Raw genomic sequence first — 20,652 nt, forward strand, 5'->3', positions numbered from 1 at the left:
GTTCTGCTTGGTGTACCTTGCTCTGACGTGTAGTCTTATATAAGACACTATAGAAAATAATAAGGCTAAGTTTACAGGTCATATGAGCACTAACAAAGACTGAAATCAGCCTGATTAAGACTTTCTCATTCATCGCAAAGTATCTAAAATGTGTAACTGAGGTAGACTGTCAGAGTTATGGTAAAGAAAGGATAGGATGGTCTTGTCCGGGTTTCTCTTAAGAGGTTTTTCTGGCATACAGATAGAGGATTCTAATGACATGTTTTTATTGTCACTACAAAATGAAACTACGCAATAACGCGGTCCAGTCCGTTACAATGGATTTCACATATATTCAACATAAAGTCTCTTCATCTTATTTTATGTACTAATGTGTCATGTTCTTGCTGATGTGACCAGGAGTTCATTTCCATGCAGAATAACCTGATAATTTAAAAAGAAACTATTTTGCCTCTTGTTGAAGAGTGGAGGGAGAAATTGCAGAGACGCTTGAGGCAAAGGTTTCAGGACCGGTGTGTGTGTGTGTGTGTGTGTGTGGTTACAGTGAATCGAAGGTGAATGACTGAAAACCCAATTCATCTTGTAGTAGAGTTTCCTTAAATAAAACCAGCCGTCAACATCTTCTTTCAGTCCTCCTTTCACCTCAGACCTTAACGATTGAGATTCGGCTGTTGAGTCCAGCTTTGTACACTCCAAAGCCCAAACACACCGGCTGAGTGAAGGTCGTGGAGAAAGTGTGCAGGTGGACCAGGTTGTTCGACGGCCCCACTTCAGAGAAGGTGATGGTACCTGCACTGTAGTCCACGGCAACGGCGACACGATTGCCGATCATTTGGTACGCCAGGCGGGTTTTCCTGCGGTTGTGCCAGGCTGCAAGCTTTTTGTCGTGCTGTTGTGTCAGGCTCCATGACACCTGGAGATAGAACAAATGTGCATTATTTGTTTTTCTCTCTCCATTTTTTACAATAGGAAAACTGAAATTCCTTTGCCTAATCACCCCCCCCCCCCCAAAAAAAAAAAGTTTTTTATTGAAAATTCATTATGACACAGTGTGAGACGGTTTGTAAAGTTCTTAACAATGGAAGAAAATAAGTGGATAAATGGTTAATTTAATGAACCCTTTCATCTCTAGCTAAACTAGTGTATCTTTTTTTTTATTCATTTAGTTTATTTTTCAGGGACCATGTACAAAAACGTTAATTTTGAAGAAAAGATGCTTGGTACCAGAGTTTAGCTGTAGCTAGTTTCCATCTGCAGTCCCCGGACAGGCACACAACATAATAATACATATTTACAAATATAACATACAGTAAAAAATTGCAATAACCATTAAAATGTAACACCTGCTTTCAGAAAGAAATTTCTACAGATATTAAAAATCTTATGGAACACATTATACAGAAAACAACTCGCAGGAACACATTATAAATAGAAACTACAGTAAAATCAGTAAGATTATTACTAACATCAACAATAACCATTAAAATTCGACACCTGGAGTCCTAAAATTCATACAAAATAATAAAATACATTATACAACAATACAGTGGATAATCAAAATAAACGACACAGCTGGTTTTTCCTAATGGGATTTTGTAGGTTTTGTGAAAAAGTGTTCCAGTCAACAGACAGCCTCAGACTGTCTGGAAGCTGATTCCAGTATCCTGTTCATCCTAATAAATTGACACTGTACTTTGTATTGTACTACTCATTACTAAATGCATTTATAAATACAAATTTGGTAGAGAATCTGTGAAATGCCTGTCAATATATAAAAACACAAGCGTCCATCCTTCAACCAAACTTGATTGAGGTTTCATTGCACAAAGAGGAGCACAAATCGAGGCACTCAAGACCACATTTTAGTCCCTGCTCTAACAAATCAAAAGTGTAAAAGCAAAGAGTGAAAATCTGTTAAAAAGCATTTTTATTATCACCAAAGCTGGAGTATGCAAACTGTGAGTGACGCCAAGGCCAGTTTCCTGAATGAAAACCATTAAAAAGTGTCCCCTGTCATTTCTTTATCGACAAAACAACTCATTAAAAAGTTATTGGCACGCATGAAAAGTCATCGAATTTAAAATCATTTTGTGCAATTGACGAGCCGGATGCATGCATACCTTGTTGTTACCGAAGGCGTTGCCCTCCTTCCCCTTGCGACCAATCTTTCGATAACAGACGCCAACGTCCCAGAATCCCTCGGCCTCGAGCTCCCAGTAGTGCGTCCCAGAGGAGAAGCCCTGAACCGTGAGGACCTGCGGCCAGTGGTCAAACCGCTCGGGGTGTTCAGCGCAGGGCAGACGGCTTTTAACCCGTGTGACTGAGCGAAGATCGTCGGAGATGCTCAGCAGAGGATGTGCTGTGTTGGTGTCCAGAGTTAAAGGGCTGCTTACTGTGGAGAAACAACATTTGGGTGTTTGAGTGAGGCCAAATGACCTAATGTGTGTATTGCTGCTCTTCAGTTATGCAATAAAAGTTTTCTTCAGTATGAAAGGAGCAGCATGCCTATTTGGTACCCAGCTGGTTCCTTAGCGGTCGTCTTAATGCTAAGGTAACTCGCTCCTCATGTATTCCATGCTTACATTTTAAGATACGGCCATTCTGAAGCCCAATTATTATTCAGGAATTCAAAAAGCGTAAACGAGAGGTGAGAGTGTCACTCTCTCCCTACTTACAGAGCTCTCTCTTGAGGTCACTGAGGCAGCGGAGGGTGGCAGTGATGAACTCTCGATACTTGATTTCTATATCTTCCAAGATGTGCTTTCTGTCCATACTGATTGGATCGGGGATGAAAACCGGTTCGCTCAGGTCGGCCAATAACCTACGGACAAAAAACAAACAAACTATAATACGAAGTGCAGGCTTTGCAATCACTTTACAAACTTTAAAGGTTAAAATTAAATGGCTGCATGATGCTCAGACGTCTCCCTCTCTCTCTCTCTGTATCTTTAACACAGAATACTACCCAAACATGTCCGTTTCAATATGTACACACACATCAATACACAGAGGACTTGATCTGACGCGACTTCCCTGCTTTGTTGTCGACTTACTTTGTGTCATCTGACTGAAAGGCCTGTGGAGAGAAAAGTCAAGGATGACTGAGAAAGAAATGTCACATAACCATTCAGTAGAATTGCAAAAAATATACCCTCGTGCGTCTGCTGAGGTCAAGGAGAGAGCAACAACGCACACAAGAGACGAGGCTACAGTCTTCCCTCCATTACACTTCAGCTTCGACAGAATCAAGAATAAAACCTTGTCGTGCCCCCCCCAAAAAAAAATTCCTAAAAAGCGAAAACCAGACACGAGACAACACTTTTTGTCAGATGATGGGATGCTCCATAAAAGATGACGAGAAGGAAAATAAAGTATGTGTCTGCATCAGTGTGCTGCTAATGACTCAAAGATACTATTCAAGGCATGATAAACCTCATATTAAGATATTTCTCCTGAACTTTTGAGGTCAACAGAATTCCATCCCCTGGCCACCTGTGTGTATTAGCAGTCATCAAAGCTGAGCAAACGAGACATCACAAATCATAAAGCATATTTTTAAAGGGATTTTTTTTTTGGCAAATGATAGTGATTTTGAATGATTTTGGTATCATTATGATCACCATCCTCATCATCATCATCATCATAAGGGAATTCAATAGTGTCCAAATACATTATGGATCTTTATGCGACATGTAGCTGCACGGCATACACTTCCTGTCAAGGGTCAGGACTCAAATAAACTGTTCTACCCAAACATGGTGGAGTTTGTACAGCAAACTGAAGGCATAACCATATTACTGATTTTTTTTTTAAGTCACCAACAAACACTGCCACGCATCATTAACTGTCAAGAGTTTTGCTGTTTTTTTCCCACAACAGCAGCTGAACCACCACAATGAATGGTAAAATTCAATATCCAGCCAAGATCATAATTTAGCCATAGAAATGCACGGTTCATGCAATTCAGAGTGTTCGACACCAAACCTCACCCAGATGAGAAGGAAGGGGTCCGACTCGGCCAGCAGCGAAGCCAGGTAGTTCTGGATGCCCAGCGTCTGGTTCATGCCGCTCCTCACTTTGGAGCAGTCCTCGTGCACACGCTCAATGACCTGCTGCCTCTCATTCATCGTGATCTCCCTCAGAGTCGTCACGAGTTTTTCCACTTGGACCTGCAGATCTGAACCCAGTTTATCCACTTGGGTGTCGTCGTCCTTCATCGAGTCCTGAAAGCAGTTAGAATGGCGGAAACACATCCTACTGAGATATAAGACGAGATGCTTTCATTTGAATAAACCTATTGATGGTAATCTGAAACCTATAAAAAAATAAAAAATAAAACAAATTATAGACCTTTTGTAGACAGATCATTTCAAGTGTAAAATCAGGGATTTGTTGTGTCGATTTTTTATTTGGAGGTGTTAAGATTCTACTCACATTCATGACCGAGTCAATATTCTCATGCTCTTTGAGGATTTGCTCTCCATCCCTCAGTTTCTCCTCTGCTTTAACGAGCAGTGTCTGGAGAATAACCTGCGAGATCGCACATTCCGCATTACAGACGATATACTCTCAATGCAGACGTAAAAAACCAAAAAAACAACGCACCGTCTCCACTGTACATGCAGCTCACCTTCAGGTCTGCTTCCACCTGTCTCAACGCCTTCACCTTGTGCTGAGCGTGGCCTCCTTCCAGCAAGCAGTCGGCGCACACATACAGCCTCTCGTCGGCGCAGTAATAGCGGAAAATCTCGGCGTGCAGCGGACACCTCCGCTGGGATATGTCGCCCAGCGGGTCCACCAGGAGGTGGGCGAGGAACGCCGGTCGCTCCAGGTGGGGCTGCAGGTGTCGCGCACACAGCGACACCTCGCACTTCAGGCAGGTCTTGACGGCCAACAGCGGCTGACCCTCCTCCGCCTCCGCCGGGCAGCAGTCGCACAGCACTTCACCGTGCTCCTCCTGACACTGCGGGCAAGTGAAGCGACCATTTCCTTCACTCAGGTCGCTCCAGGCCTCGCGGACGCAGGCAGGACAGAGGCCGTGGCCGCAGGGCAGCGGGTGGACCTGGCTGTAGCCATCTCTGCAGACCGAGCAGGTCTGCTCTTCCTCCATGGCCGCCATGGCGGGAAAAGAGACAGCGTCCGTCTCACATACGACGCAACGCTAATTCCGAAAAATGGAGGGAAATTAAAAGCACAATGGGTTAGAATAAGTATTATTTGTTTATTTCAGTGTGTTTTCTTTACTGATGCAAAAGATGAGGATCACACTGCTGAGGAATGGGTCAACAACAAATTATTATTAAAACAACCTAAGAATATAAATATAACTTTCAGGGTACACGTGTAATTTTAAACAATTTCTCCTATTGTATTCATCAGCCAGCAGCACTTTTTAAATTGGGGAATTAGCATACTGATTTCTTACCAAAAAAAACAACCCCACTATAGTTATTTCATTTGAATAAAAAACCTTAAAGTATTTTCATTATAAACTAAAACATTACAAAGCCCAAAGGCATCAATGATGCTTTTGAAAACCAGGCAAAGGTCCTTCAGTCCTATAATTACTCTTTTTTTATGAAATGTAAGTCAGGGTGTATGAGCAGGGTACCGAACGCAGACAAGGTTTCGAGGTCAGCATGCCAAACAAAACTGGGCAAACTAAACAACAACACTCAACAGAGATAAACAAACTGTCAAAAGACAAACCTGAGGAAGGCACAGATACACACAGTGGGGAGTTAACAAGGTTTAAGGGTTAACCAATCCAGCCTAACACATAAGAGGCAACCTGATACTTGAGATTAGGAAAAAGAAGGTCCACGTGAACATTAACAAGGAACATGAAGCAACATGTGAAGAGCCGCTACATGGACGACACATACGACAGTAAACATGGCAATTATATGAAAAACGCCATCACAAAGGAAACAAATCGTACCCATGAGGGAAACACATTGGAAACCGCACAAGGGGAAGAAGGAGATACTTCTTCTTTAGAAGTTATAGATTTCTGCCAGAGGACTCTCACTTTGGATGAATTACATTACACAACCACAATTCCAACAAAAGTACCATCCTGCCTGTCCATACATGGAAATACGATTTTTGGACTGCAGTCCATGATTGTGAGCGCTGGAAATAAATGTTACGCACCTAGGAAAAGAAAACAATTGCACAAGTTACACCTCCATGCTGCATAGAACAAATACTTGTACTGACAAGACATAGCTACCACTGAGCTGAGGACAAGTGGGAAGTTCCTGTTTTTCTCCAACTGTGCTCTCGGACCAGTAATCCTGTCCTAGGCTCTTGCACGCTGTGCTCTATGAATAGAGTACTTATCAATGTAACCACTCTCACTCTAAAAATGGATGTACCATTAATTAAAAGAAAAAGAGCTCATTATCTAATGAAGCTATAACTTGAACTGAAATACCTAAAAGAAAATCTGAATAAGACTGAGTTGACATGTAATGTAGCTTCTGAAGATTTGATAAACCCAATTGTTTTGCATAGAAATTCTCCTATACAGCATATGGCAAATAAGAATGAAATGTGGTAATAGCGTAACTAGGATTTATTTGAACAAATGCAGGTAAAGCTGAGTTTTAACTGGAGTCAGACGCAAGCTGTTGAAGTGGAGGGATCAGGAGATCATCCCTGACAGCTTGCTGGCCCGAGTCCCTCAACATGGACCCGTCTCTACGCGTTTAACTACAAAGTTACATATAATCGCAGTGGCAAATTGTCTGTTGTGCCCTCAGCTTAGTCTCGACCCGAGATTTAAAAACAAATCAGAGAAAAGTTACCTTTTAGCTTCTTGGTGTTTCCAACTGTGGCCATTGGTGAGCGTGTCAGTGTGTTGGTTCAGAGGCTAATCCCAGCAGATTGTCTGCCCTCGGTGTGGTCAGCTGACCCTGACATGGGAGGAGAGCACAGGGCAAATTAAGGGTAAATTCCAAGTTGACTTAACCTCTACGTAATAAAGACGTCCTGTAAATGTTATCTTATTGTGATATATGTGAAGATAAATGTTACTGTGTTGGAGTGTCGTGTTTGATCTTCTGATTTTAAAGGTTGCAGAGCGATATCATTATCTGAACATGCAATGTTCCAGCTGCACTCTTGCACCTTTCTAAACCGATGGATTTTTTTTTGCCTGAGCAAGTTCTTGATGCTGGCCGCCTCTGGTACAATACCCGTCATCATTAGTTAGAGGAGATTATGTTTAACGCCATAGTGTTAATCAAAAGATATTCTTTGACTGAGGTGGAGACCCACAATGTCCATATGACTGACAATTAGTTGTAAAAGTTATCTCATTATGCGAGTATGTTTGGAATTCATTTGATTTTAAGGAACACATTGAACATCTATCATTTACTCTTCTCCTCGTGTTTTTTTTTAAAAATATACTTTCCATTCATTTTTCTCCTTTTCTTTCTGACATGTCAGTATAAAAAGCTTGACTGGTTGTGGAGAAGAACGTACACAATGTTGCAAGGTTATGCAGCTATGAAGTAACACAGCCATCGTTAAATCACTCTTGTCAAGGCAACATTTTGCAGATTTTTTTTTTTGTTATCACAGTTTTTGAGATTAATTAAAAGTGAGAAAACTGCAGGAGGCTTTGAGTTACCTGACGTGCCAAACAATCATGTTACTGCTGTGAAAATAAAAACTGCACACAGTTATGTGACAGTAAACAAAGTCAGTCGCTCGTGTTTCTGAACACCTTTTTCATTCACTCCGGATCTGACAGGCTGCATTATTCTTGATTGCTTGATTTAAATGTCATAAATTGAGTCTGATTCGGCAGGATGTGAACAAAACAATGAGTGTTATGACACATTATACATGCCACATACTGTAAGGTTTGCAATTCACAAAAAAAAAAAAAAAAATCACTTCGATTGCTTTTAGAGCTGCGTGAACAACCTTGTGCAACGGAAAAGCTGAATCTCACTTCGAATTTGCTTCAAGGTATTTATCGTATGTGGCCTGTTAGTGAATAAAGTCAGTGTTTCTATGACTCGTTTCTGTCCATCTATCATATGCAGGCTACCACACAAGCTTTGCAAAACAAAATATGAGTCGAATTCAATGTGAATAAGTAGCGTCCACAACAAGGGACACAGCCGACGTCGTTAAAACGTGTATTTTTCCTGTGGTGTTTAAAATGAGCGAGCAGTTGGATATGAAAACACGTGATTCTAATGTGATGATGGGCTGATTCAAGCTTGGTCAAAAATCCTAAAATCTGTTTGGACAGTTTCCCCGATTTGCATCCAGTCCTGAAAGACAAAGTTTGACCTCATTCCACCAAATTCCTTTTCTTATGGATTTAATTTACATATGAATCAGAGCTTATTATGACGAGGCTGACCTAATAGAATCATGGGAGACTAATAAAGTGACACAGAAGACAGATGGATTCACTGACACTCTGTATCTATTTGTCACTTTGGCTGAAATGTATTGTCATCTCAGTATGTTTAAGATCATTTCATTGGTCCGTCTACACAAATGTGTCTATATTGTTTTTCGTGAAGCTGTCACACACCTCAAAGAGCTTATCCTGATGAAGACCTGATTACTAATGTGGTTTCCTGACCCACTTGAGATTAACTGCCATTCTCATCTGACATGTCACCCTTTCATCATCTTTCTTACTGATCTCTTCAAAGGAGTGCACTTTCGTCCAATGTTCCACTGTACCTGCCCACATGTGGAATACAAAATAAGAAACAGGAGAGGGGTTTGTGGAGAAGCCCTTGTGAGCGGTCTGGTTTCACTTTATCAACTTTTTTTTTTATCAAATGTTTTTCATCTTCACAGAAATGTGACAATTCTTTCTCTGATGTTTTGACCTGTGTTCTATGCTACTGATATAATGTTTAATATATATTTTCATTAAGTGAGACATCGGGGAAATAGTAGAAGTATTTCCATGTAGTGAAAACCTCACTTATGAAGCTCAGAGAGTTTCATCAGAAGCTAACGCTTCACACAGACAGAGATGGTGTTATGATTAATTTAATAAGCAGGTCAAAAATGGACCGGCACCAAAGGAGATGAGCTTTTTCTTTTTATCACACCCCTTTCACACATTATGTGTGAAGCAGAAAACGTCTTTGCGTAGCTGTTAGCATCCCTTGTTTCATTTTCTGTTACTTCAAGCCTGAATATTTTAGAACGTATGCATGACCAAGCCTTATGGTTTATATTGTAGCCTAAATGGTAGTGTAAATTGGTGCCAAAGCTTATTGCAAGGCACCTTTAATATTCGACTGTGAGAGACCTCTAGTGGCTTTATGGATGAAAGACAAACTCCAGCAACTGTCAGCAACTGAGATACATTGGCAAGTGAGGATAACAAAACAATCAATGCGCTGTTAAAAAATTAAACCAGCTAGATAATGAGACCACTGGTCCTGCAGAGCACCATCATTAGCAGACAGACAAGTACTCCATGCTTCTAAAGCCAAACTCTTTCACATAATGACTTGTACAGTTTTGTTTACTCTATGAATGTTTCAGTTGAGACGAGGGAGAGTAGATTCATTGGAGGTGTTTTTCAACTATAGTTGTCAATATATGTACAAACATCAGTGAGCATCAATCAAAAGCTGTTTGGCATTGGCTGAGATGATTAGTCCATTAATCCATTATTGCATTTTAAAATAAGATTTGGCACTATTTAAAAGAGGCTTTCCAGTAGTATGGTAGCCGCAATTCAAACATATTGTATATGATCACAATATTTAAAATAGAGGGTGTACTCATGAGTACTCGTTGTTTTCTTTTAGTTATGAGTAAAATTAACAACTTGAAGAAAAGTGCAAGTACTGTACTTAAAACTACTATTTAGTGATTGGAACCTAAGTATTTGTCATTTTTATTTCCGCCAATAGATAGTAAAATGTACTAAGTGTGAAAATTGGTCTTTCTTTTAAATCTCCCAGTTGCTTTAGCTCGATTTAATAGTTTAATAGTATTCAAATGTTCATCCTGTGCAGTGACTGATGCACAAAAAGAAGAGTGTAACTGAAAATCAGTGCATCATCAAATAGGTCAACAAACTCAACATCACCTTCAAACTAAATGTGAGTATTGTGTGTGTGTGTTTTTGTTAATGGGATAAATCATTTGTTAGTGCAAATCTGTAAATGGCAGTCAGACTGACTCATTTTAAGGTGTGTGTGTGTTCCCCGGGCCTGCTCTCCTATGTGACATGCACACTGAAAGCCAGTGTGGAGGTAACCGTGGTCACTGTTTCCCTGAGGACCGTCTGGCGGCGAGGGCCATTAATTATAAGAGACAGGGAGACAGACAGCTAACCAGACAGACAGACAGACAGACAGACAATACCGCAGCGAGCGCAGACAGGCCGGACGGGAGCAGGCCCGACAAATACAAAGAGGGGAGGAAGAGCAGCACGTAAACGGCCGGGACCGAATAATCCTCCTCCTGTAGCGGCTTCATCCGCCTGCGCCGCCCCCGCGCGCCCCGCGCGCCCGTAAATACACGCAGACATAATAACCCCTTTTGTCACAAGAGGGAGAAACGCGATTTGCGACGGAGATAAATAATTGAAAAAATGCGGCTGTCCGATTGCGCATCCCTGGGAGTGAATAGGGAAATGCTGCGCCAGTGTCCCGGCTGAGAGACGGAGCCCGATCCTCCACCAGCGCGAGCTCCGAGCGTCCTCTCCCCCCCTTCCTGTCATCGCACAATATCGCTGCCAAAAATCATCGTTTCAAACATGGTAAGTTCATTTTCTGCCCTTTTCCCGACGCGTTGTGTCGACGACGAGCGGCCTGTAGGGGAAATGCACATCCGGGACTGTGTTTTTTTTTTCCGGAGAAGTCATAATATTTTATGAATCATAACTTGTTATGATGTGGGGGAGCGCGCGTGGCGTGCAACAGGTCGCCGTACAGTAGCGGGGACGCGCATCTCTGAGCCGCTTTTTGCGCTTGTTTCCAAACATCGGCGCAAAAGAAACATGGAGCCGTCGTAGACGCCGTCAAATTGGCAAGATGGCACGAAAAAAAAAATGTGAATGCCTTGTTGGCACGACCGACTTCTGCCTAAAAAGAGATGATATTATCGGTTTTGACTGTTTGGCAACTATAAGAGTTATCACTTCTTTTTCGCAGTCGACACATTATTGATTGAATCTGGACGCGCAGGTTATAAAAAAAGACTCGTGATTTAATTTTTGATCGTTTTATCGCTCGTGGATCCGTCTGCTTTGAAAAGACAAGTATCTTTAAACATAAAATGGTTCATTTACACACTGTGCTTCACGTTAAACTGTCTATTGATCGCTATTTAATGAACCGATGACTTCTTTCCAACAAAGGACCATCATTATTGTATTAAACCACACTTAAATCATCATCTAATTCCATTACTGGCTTGATCTGATCGGATGATTCCGACTTTATAACACTGGGGTGTTTTATTATTCTATCCAAGCCCCCGTGAGACAGACACGAGAGGTGGATGGGGTTTTGTGAGGCTGTCACAGGGCCCGGGGTGAAAAATTAATTATTTTATTTTCCCCCCTCACTCTCCGGCTGTGTCTTTCTTTCACTACCTAACTCCACGTGGTATTAGCAGTCGGGATGAGGGTGAGAAAGGGAAGCATTGTGCCTCCAGTCAGTGGCCTTATGTGTTGGAGAGGCTCTGAGAGGGTGATGTTCACTCAGCTGTGCTTTCTCAACGCCATTGTTGCAAATTCCACCTCATTTCAGCAGCTCTGTTTACTGAGCGCACACACAGGAGCCTCTTGGAGGCGGCGGGAGCAACGTACAACACCCCCAACCCCCCCTCCTCACCCCACACCCTCCTCCCTCTCCCCCCCAGGACGTGCGCGCGCACGCACTCTCGAACGCTCAAGAGCGTGTGCTCGAGAAGTTGCCCTGTGAAGGGATGTTTTTGAGATGATTTCATATCAAGTTTTTTTTTTTTTTCTAACTTAGATTTTTGTGTGTGTGTGTGTGTGTGTGTCCACAGATTCCTCCCCTTATAGGCAGAGAAAGACGCATGAATGAAGTTTGAATATTACAAAGGCCGCGCTATAATGAACTTGATCGTCAATGTAGGGTTTCCTAAAAAGAGGCAGTGGACTCTTGGCTGAAAAGAGGGGGTGTTCACTCGCTATTTGAATGCAAAGTAGTGGATGAACAAGTGAGCTGTGTGTGTGTGTGTGTGTGTGTGTGTGTGTGTGTGTGTGTGTGTGTGTGTGTGTGTGTGTGTGTGTGTGTGTGTGTGTGTGTGTGTGTGTGTGTGTGTGTGTGTGTGTGTGTGTGTGTGTGTGTGTGTGTGTGTGTGTGTGCGTGCGTGCGTGCGTGCGTGCGTGCGTGCGTGCGTGCGTGCGTGCGTGCGTGCGTGCACGAAGAGGAGGAGGGCCAACGGTGAGTTTTGAAAAAAGGAGACTTGTTGAGAGAAACTGTCACACATGCTTCTTTTGGCTCTTCAGTTGGTGCTTTTCTAACTGTCTGTGCCACAATGCCACCGACGTGGACCCGCTGCACGACCGACCCGGATTATCCAGTGTCACCATTTTTGGGAAATGATACTTTAGATTTGTCCTCCACTTTTAACGCTGAAGTAATTTAGTCACTTACTTTTTTCAGCGTGGAGGGAGACAGAATAAAAGTTGTGTCTTGGCCAATGCTCCCCTGCGTCGGTCCCATCCTGCAGGAGCATGTCCCGTCGGAAACAGAAACGACCTCAGCAGCTTATGAGCACAACCCTCGATGCCTGTGGGATACTTGAGCATGGTGAGACATGGACTGTGTATCAAAAGGCACTAGATTCACATTAGATGAAGTCCACACCTAAGAGAGCTTACCTACATTCAGCATGCAGAGACTGTTAATCGGGTGCTCAGGTTACATCAGTCATTCATTTCTTGTCACTTTGTACATTTAAAATGGACATTTATTTTCTAATCTACTTTGATCAGATGTAGTTTTGTATAAAGGTTTGTTTAGTAACATTTTTATTGGAGTATTATTGTGTTTAAATTTCTATTTAGTTTGTATGTAACATTCAAGTGCTAAGAAAATTGCTTGAGCTCGCTTTATTTCACTGTGCTGTGGCAGGCTTTATCTTTCTCTTTTTACCCTATAAAACCCAAGTATCTTCACCCACCCCCCTCCCCCCTTACTGCCAGGTTCAAAGACACAGACCACCCAGAATTCAGGGACGTTACAGTAAATCAACACTATAAATCGGATGAAAAACAATGAATGGTGAATTTGAAAGTGTGTTGAACAAATGCTCGATGCAGGCTTTTTGTGGAAGAAAAGAGATGAACCGCAGAAGGACAGGGAAAAGGAAACTTTAGCGAGTCACTGTATAAGGTGTTCTTACTGCAATAGTATTAGAACCCATTGTCCCCTTTCAGCTTTGTTGCCAGCCACTGAAGCGTGAACGTGCCCATGAAGAAGTGTGTATGTGTGCACACAGCTGTGTGTTTTTGTCTGTCTGTCCACTCCAGTTACAGGAATAGGGACCACATTGTGCCCTAAAATTGTAGATCCCAAGCAAACTGCAGCAAGTTGTGGCCTGACATTATGTGATCCTTGCCTCTTTTGTGAGCCAGTTTGTTGTTCAGGTAATCTTGTGTGATTCCAGCTCACGTCCCACTAGGCTTTCATAGGCTAAGTTTGTTTGTTGATCTGTGACTCATCACATCCGTCGTTTGGTGTTTGTTTTCTTTGCACACCACTTCACTTCCTCCACCTGCCCCCAAAACCATGTCAGGAATAAAACCCAGTGTGTTAAAGGTCAAGTCTGCCAACCAGTCAGACCAACCAGCAACCAAGCACATTGGGCTTCTCAGGGGCAGGATTCCTAAAAGCATGAGAGAACTACTGGTAAAATAGATGAAGACAGAATGAAGAATTATGTGTGTTGAGATGTGGCTCCTTTTTCTTTATCAAGGTGCTGTGAGGTTAAGACCGTTGTGTGTGTGTGTGTGTGTGTGTGTGTGTGTGTGTGTCTTTTCCTCTGTTAACTCTGTATTCTTGAAGACAAATGGGACTTGGATACATCTGTGTGTGTTTGCATGGTTGATGTGTGTGTGGACACCGTGGTAACTTAACTACAGATGATGAAGAGATGCAAGAATTAGATGAACAAAAAATAGACGATAAAATGACAATCTCATGAAAATATAACAGCAACTCGACTTTGACATGCTGTACATTATGTATTTTCTTGAAAATAGCTGTTTTGTCTCACTATGGCTTTTATTAGTTGTTGCTGAATTCCCTGACATGTATTTTTTTTAAATAAATATGATGAAAAATGGGTACATTTTGATTTGTGAATTTATTTATTCACTATCTATTTGTGATATCATATTTAATTGGGATTGTTTTTTCCTTTTATATTCTTCAGATAACAACTTGTCAGTGAGGTCGCACTCCTTTCCATTTGTCACGGATTCTCCCTCGTCGTCTCCATCTTCTTTTCCTCAAAGCTCCCAGCCTCCCGTTGCCCTCTGTTCATCTTTCAAGGATTCTCAGACATTTTCTCTACCCACCGAGTGTCCATTAACACCAAGTTCACCGAATCAGCCCTCCCAGCAGGAACTCAAAGACCTACAGCCCCCATTATCACCTGACGTCCCGTTTTCTTTAGTCCCTTCCCAAAGACGATATCCTCCTGATTTTCAATTGCCCGGCTGTGATTCTACAACTTCTGCTGGAGGACTGATTCATTGGTCCCAAAGCACACACATGGCCTCTCCCAAGCTTGGGCTATCAGCCACCACCACCTCTTCTTCCTCCTCATCCTCCTCCGCCTCCCTATGTCCACCACCTCACCCTGGGAGCCCCAGCCGTGTACCCGAGGGCCCACCCAGTCCCGTTACTCCCACCCCAAGTCCAGGAGTGACATCGGCCTCGGCTGCTCCCTCAAGGACCCAGCTGAGTATTGCCTTGATCCTGGAAGAGCTTCGAGTGTTGCAGCAAAGGCAGATCCACCAGATGCAGATAACTGAGGAGATCTGTAGACAGGTGCTCCGTCTTGGTGGAGCTCCGTACAGCATAGATGCCCCCTCCCAGCATCTACTCCCTCCCCTGCCTCAGCTCTGCCTGGAAGGCAGCAAACGAGCATCCAGTCCAGTAACCATACCAACTGTGGCTCAACCTTCCACATCTGTGGCGCCTCTCCTGGCATGCTTCTCCTCCTTGCTTCCCTCTCAGGCAGTGAACAAATCCACACAGCCAAGCAGTTCCTTGTCACAAATCCTGCAGCCTCATAAGCCACAGATGGAGGGGGCGGCAGGAACAACGGGGGCTCATGGTTACCTGAGGGCAAGCTCTCACTCTTCAGCATCCTCCACTTCTTCCTCGGCCGCAAACTCCATGGCGTCCTCCAACTATCCCCTAGCATTTACTTTGGCAACACCCAATCGCTATCTTCATGAGAAATCTCCAAATACCACTTCAGGCAGTGCCCACAGTGGCCTAGGCTTCCTAAATCCATCACTCTCTTCATCCGCGTCTAATTTTACAAACTCACAACATACTTTCCAGTCTATCTCAAGTGGAGGCGATTCTTCTTCAGCGTCCACTTCCAACATTGCAAGCCGCCTCCAGCATGCCTGCCGCTTTTGTGGAAAGATCTTCAGCAGCGACTCAGCCTTGCAAATACACCTCCGCTCACACACAGGAGAAAGACCTTACCAGTGTCCAGTGTGTCTCAGCCGGTTCACCACACGGGGCAATCTGAAGGTGCACTTCCTACGTCACCGTGAGCAAAACCCAGAGCTCTCACTTTCACTTCTGCCTCCATCATTGTTTGGGATTGCACTAGGGCCTGGTGGATCAGAGATGGGACAGATTATAGGCAGCAGCAGCACCACCGCAAACATGAACATGGCACAAAAGAAAAGAAAAATCAAGGTAGACGAAGAAGCATGTGGAGATGGTCTGGAGGCCAGCGGTGCCAGTACTGGGCTCTCTCTTGGTCCCTCTGGAGGATCGACCCCTTCCACCCTACCCCTGCCCCCAAGTGTGGATCTGGCTTTGATTTCTCACTCTCTCCTACAGCTCAATAGGGCTGCAGCTGTAGCAGCTGCAGCTTCCATTACATCTGGCTCATCCCACTCATCCTCTTCCTCTTCATCCTCTACCACCTCTCTGGCTACCTCCCTCCTCTCAAACCCTTCACTGTCTTCATCAGCCACAATCACAGGGTTATTCAAAGGTGCTAAGCAGCAGCACTTCGATGAAAACACTCCTCCTCATGCCCCAGTGCTTTCTCCTGCAGCTTACTCCCAGCTAGCCCACCTGCCCAAGCTCCTGTTTCCATCTGTCTCCACTTCATCAGCCCCTACTGCACACTCATCCCTTTACAACCACCCAGCATTGGGCTTGCTACGCACCCCACTGCCATCTAATCCAGGCTCACACCAACTTGCTTCTTCAAGCCATACCCAGCTTTCTTTCCCGTTCTCTTCTTTTCCTAAAGCTGGCACGACCAGCACTTCATCTTCTCTGCCCACCTCCATAGCAACTCCTACATCTGAAACCTCGAAGCTGCAGAGGCTCGTAGAGAAGTTAGAGAAAGCTCCTCCCCATTCTTCTTCCCCATGGACTACGTCTTCTATTTCCACTTCCATGCTGGAGATTTTATCTAGCAATTCCACTACCTCTTCAGGAAGCTCTGGGACCAGTGGCTTCACAAATTCCAGCACTTCTACTACTTATGTCATGGCATCCCCACCCTCCACAAGTCTGGCCAATACTTCAGTCTCAAACTTTACCCGTGAGATGATTGCTGCACTGGGCATGAGTGCCAATGGCGCAAGTGCCATGGCAGGAGGTATGCTACCATCTCTGATCACAGGTCCAGCTGGTGGCCTGACACCCAATCAGTGTGGTGTGTGCTTACGGGTGCTGAGCTGTCCCCGAGCACTCCGGCTGCACCAGGCTACGCACCTCGGCGAACGTCCCTTTCCATGTAAAATATGTGGTCGGTCCTTCTCTACCAAAGGAAGTCTGCGGTCTCATCTCGCCACTCATCATGCCCGACCACCCAATTCACGTGTCCAGAACTCATGCCCGCTGTGCCAACGGAAGTTCACTAATGCCCTTGTGCTTCAGCACCACATACGTATGCATCTTGGTGGACAACTACCCCCAGATGGCACAGAGGATTCTGTCCAGGAAATGCAGGCTGAATCCGGAGCCAAACCATTGTTACAGTCTGAAACACAGTTCCCGGTTCTAAATCCTGCCCCAAGTAAAACACCACCTCTGGCTAACCTTTCCAAGAGTCCACCTCCAAGTTCACAAGTTCAGACTACAGTCCCGGCCAGTGATGATGTAAAATCAGTGGAATTGACTAAAGATCCCAGTAAATCTGCAACCTCCAGCCCGGATCACATTCCCCCCCTGAGCCCAGATCCCTTCACCAATCCCCCTACACAAACTCCTCCACCAAGCAGTTCAGACCCTCCTGTTCTTTGTGTCAGTGTCCCTGAAAATCAAGCTCCCTTGGCAAATGAAGACAAACAGGTTCAACCAGAAGTCTCTGATGATGTCCATGTTCCTGAATCTGTCCCTTCACCACTTTCCTCTGTTACCAAACCCACAGTATCCCCTACTGAGGCGGTGGACTGTGGAGTGGATGAAGCCTCTACAGCTACTGATGCCTTCCTCAGCCCCAAATCAAAATTGGAGGATTTACAAAGCACAACTGCTCTTGGTGACTCCTTTGCTTACACCTGTAACAGTACTACTTCTAGCTCTATCCAGATACAAGATGTGTCTGATGTCAATACAAATCCTGAATTAGAATCAGATGCCCTCTCCCCCAGACCGAACTCACCACTACCCCTGGACGAAGACAAAGACGGGTCTTCTTTGCCCACGACACCAAAGCAAGACCAAACAACTGTGCCCGAGGAGGACCCAACAATGGTGCCCACCTTGAAGACCTCCGACACTGCAGCTGCAGAAGTAAGGGGTGGACCACTGAGAGGAGCGGCTTTTGTACGAGAGACACGGCACAGCTTTCATTATGGTTCATACGGGAGGGAAGAGCCGGTAGAAGGTGTAAAGATGAGCGGATTGGGTCAAAGTGAAGGACTCGATGCTTCCATCCCAATGAGTCTCGCTCCAACACTCCCATCTCCGCTGTCTCGTCCTGAGAAGAAGACCTACTCCTGTGCCGAGTGTGGGAAGGAGTACGCCAGCCGCAGTGGACTGAAGGTTAGGAAAAAAATTGTGTGATACCAAATGAAATCGTATTTTGATCTGATGACAGAGGAGCTGTTGTAGAACAGTAGTACATGTTGAGAAATATGTCTGTCACTGCTTTTAAAGAACTGCACAACCATTTGGAGCAAACATCTATGAGGTATTGGGAATTGGGACTTACCCATGCTTGTGTAATGCAAAACAATTACCTTTTTGATTATATGTGCCTTTTTTTTGTTTTTTAAATCCCATTCAATCTAGGGTCACATGAAACATCATGGTGTGGCAACCAAAACATCACGTCCACCAGCCCGAAGTAGCCGTTCCTCTGCTGATCAACCTCAGTCCTCCACATCGATGACTTCCTTGAACATTCCTGCCACCAGGAGCTCGGCAGGTTTCTGGAACCAGTACCAAGCCTTCCTGAACACCAGCAACGAGCCAGCAGAGGAACATACTGCAGCAGCAGGCCGGGGAGAAAACGAGCCAGTTCGGTCATCCAAGTCACCGGCTCGATCCCAGATGGATCCAAGAACATCTGAAGAAGCTGGAGAGGAGTCAAGTGAGGGATCTTAACTTGAGTCAGAGTGTCTGGCTGGAATATGTTCTGGTGTTTTTGATTGTTTATCTTTTGGTGAAACGGCATAAAAATGTCCATAGTACTGCTTCCTTAACATATTTCAGGTAGCTTATTGGCTTGATAGTCAGAGTTATATGTTTGTTTGTGAAAGTTGTGTGTCAACCAGCTTGGTCCTGTTGTGTGAAAAACAAAAACAAAAAAATATACTGTATAAATGACTAAAAAAAAAAAAAATCTCCCAGAAGTAACTAATTGAGTCCAGTTTTTGCTGGATTTGATTTGAAAAAAGTGACATTACCTTCATCCGTTTTTGATAGGAAGAAGCACATCCCGGCAAAGAATTTCTCTTAGATATAAGGAAACAAATCACCGTTTCATACCAAGTTAAATAATTAGTCAAATATATTGCCAGTAATTTTTTTTTCTCCCAATGTAACATCACCTAGATAGCTAAGAATTGTCACATCAGACTCACCGTAGAAAATACCAAAATAACTTGTTTTAATAATAAACGTTTTAATAATAGCATACACTTTTTCATACTTGTGTGCCATGCTCCAAATCTCATTCAAGTGGCACCAACGGAGACTTAAGCTAACCAAAAGAGATTATTTTGACACATGCGACACCCTAGGTCTGCTTCATATCTACTCCTGACTGATATGAATGAGGATATTAGGAAAGCACAAATAAATCTTGCTTTGCCGGAGTAAAAACAGGTTAACAGTATCAATGTTTTACAAAAAAGGGATATTCTTATGTTCCTACCTTGTGGTTTTAAAACCTACCTGTTCATGTCATTGTGATTTAGTTTTCACTATATTGTCCTGTCAGACCAGACGCACATCTGCAGTGTTTGTGAGCCCGATCGGGGCATCTGTAATGTGATCTCTGCCCTTCAGCATTGTGACTATTATGATTGTTGTTTGGTCCCAAAAGTAACATGTGTAACTTCTTTTCAGTTACTAAAGATACTAAAACTATTATGTTTATCTATATAAATATCTGAAGTGTATGTCTGTTTGTTGTAAGCTGTAATTTCAACATCTAAGGAAAATTAAAATGTAAAAAAAAAAAGCAAAAAAAACCAACCTTGCTAATTGTTTATTTCATTCCATGAAAATATTGTAATTACTCTGGCTTTGCAATCTTTTTAAACACAGGATATATATTCTTTGTGTGTAAATGCCGTAATTCATTAAAAGCAAACACTATAGATCCCCACACCCTGCCAAGAAAACTGTTACGTTCAGCATCTGTTGTGTTTTATCAAGAATATTATTGAAGAAAACTTTTTTTCCAATGTTTATGTACAAGTTTAGCAAATCAGTGTCCAAACCCTGTGTAATAAAACGATAAGAAAACACATTTTTGTCGTTCCAAAACTGTGACAAGCCCCATATTGGATGGATAGAAAGTCACAAAGGTCTGGTTAAATGTATGTCAAGTGTACATTAGAGGGCGCAATTCTCCATTTTAAGCCCAATTCCATGCCGTTTACAGTTTACAGTGCATCAGACTACAGTAGAAAAATAATCCTTCATATATAAAAAAAAAATAAAAACACGTCTGCATCAGCTGCACACCCAGAATCACCCCAGCTGACTTCAAGTGTAAAGAGTGTGTAAAGAGGTTGTTACATTAATTGTGTCTAATGCACGGTAAGGGATAACATAACTTATACTTGAAACGAACATTCTGAAAACATTTCCGTCAGAACTTTAAAAGTTAGCTCCCTACGTCAGTCGCGCAATAAGAGGACAGAATGATGGTGATGGTTTCCATTGTGTCTGTAAGCTTTGTTCAGCTCATGGTGAAGAGCTCTTGCATTTCAAT

General features: G+C 43.3%; 2 protein-coding genes across 2 annotated transcripts; one reads left to right on the top strand and one right to left on the bottom strand.

Annotated features, from left to right (window-relative positions):
- Positions 1–643: 643 nt before the first annotated feature.
- Positions 644–5,119, bottom strand: LOC308135484 (E3 ubiquitin-protein ligase TRIM11-like; the record flags this gene model as incomplete). The annotated part of the gene is made up of 7 exons (XM_080503502.1): positions 644–913; positions 2,121–2,392; positions 2,676–2,821; positions 3,054–3,076; positions 3,990–4,223; positions 4,435–4,530; positions 4,631–5,119. 7 exons carry the CDS (start codon positions 5,117–5,119, stop codon positions 644–646), a joined length of 1,530 nt encoding a protein of 509 aa, XP_080359628.1.
- A 7,577-nt stretch (positions 5,120–12,696) lies between these two features.
- sall2 (spalt-like transcription factor 2) lies at positions 12,697–20,110 on the top strand. The gene is made up of 3 exons (XM_080503489.1): positions 12,697–12,797; positions 14,425–18,248; positions 18,498–20,110. Exons 1-3 carry the CDS (start codon positions 12,722–12,724, stop codon positions 18,810–18,812), a joined length of 4,215 nt encoding a protein of 1,404 aa, XP_080359615.1. The 5' UTR covers positions 12,697–12,721; the 3' UTR covers positions 18,813–20,110.
- The last annotated feature ends 542 nt before the right edge of the window (positions 20,111–20,652 follow it).

Source organism: Blennius ocellaris (assembly GCF_963422515.1).
Source record: "Blennius ocellaris genome assembly, chromosome: 10".
Lineage (NCBI taxonomy): Eukaryota > Metazoa > Chordata > Actinopteri > Blenniiformes > Blenniidae > Blennius > Blennius ocellaris.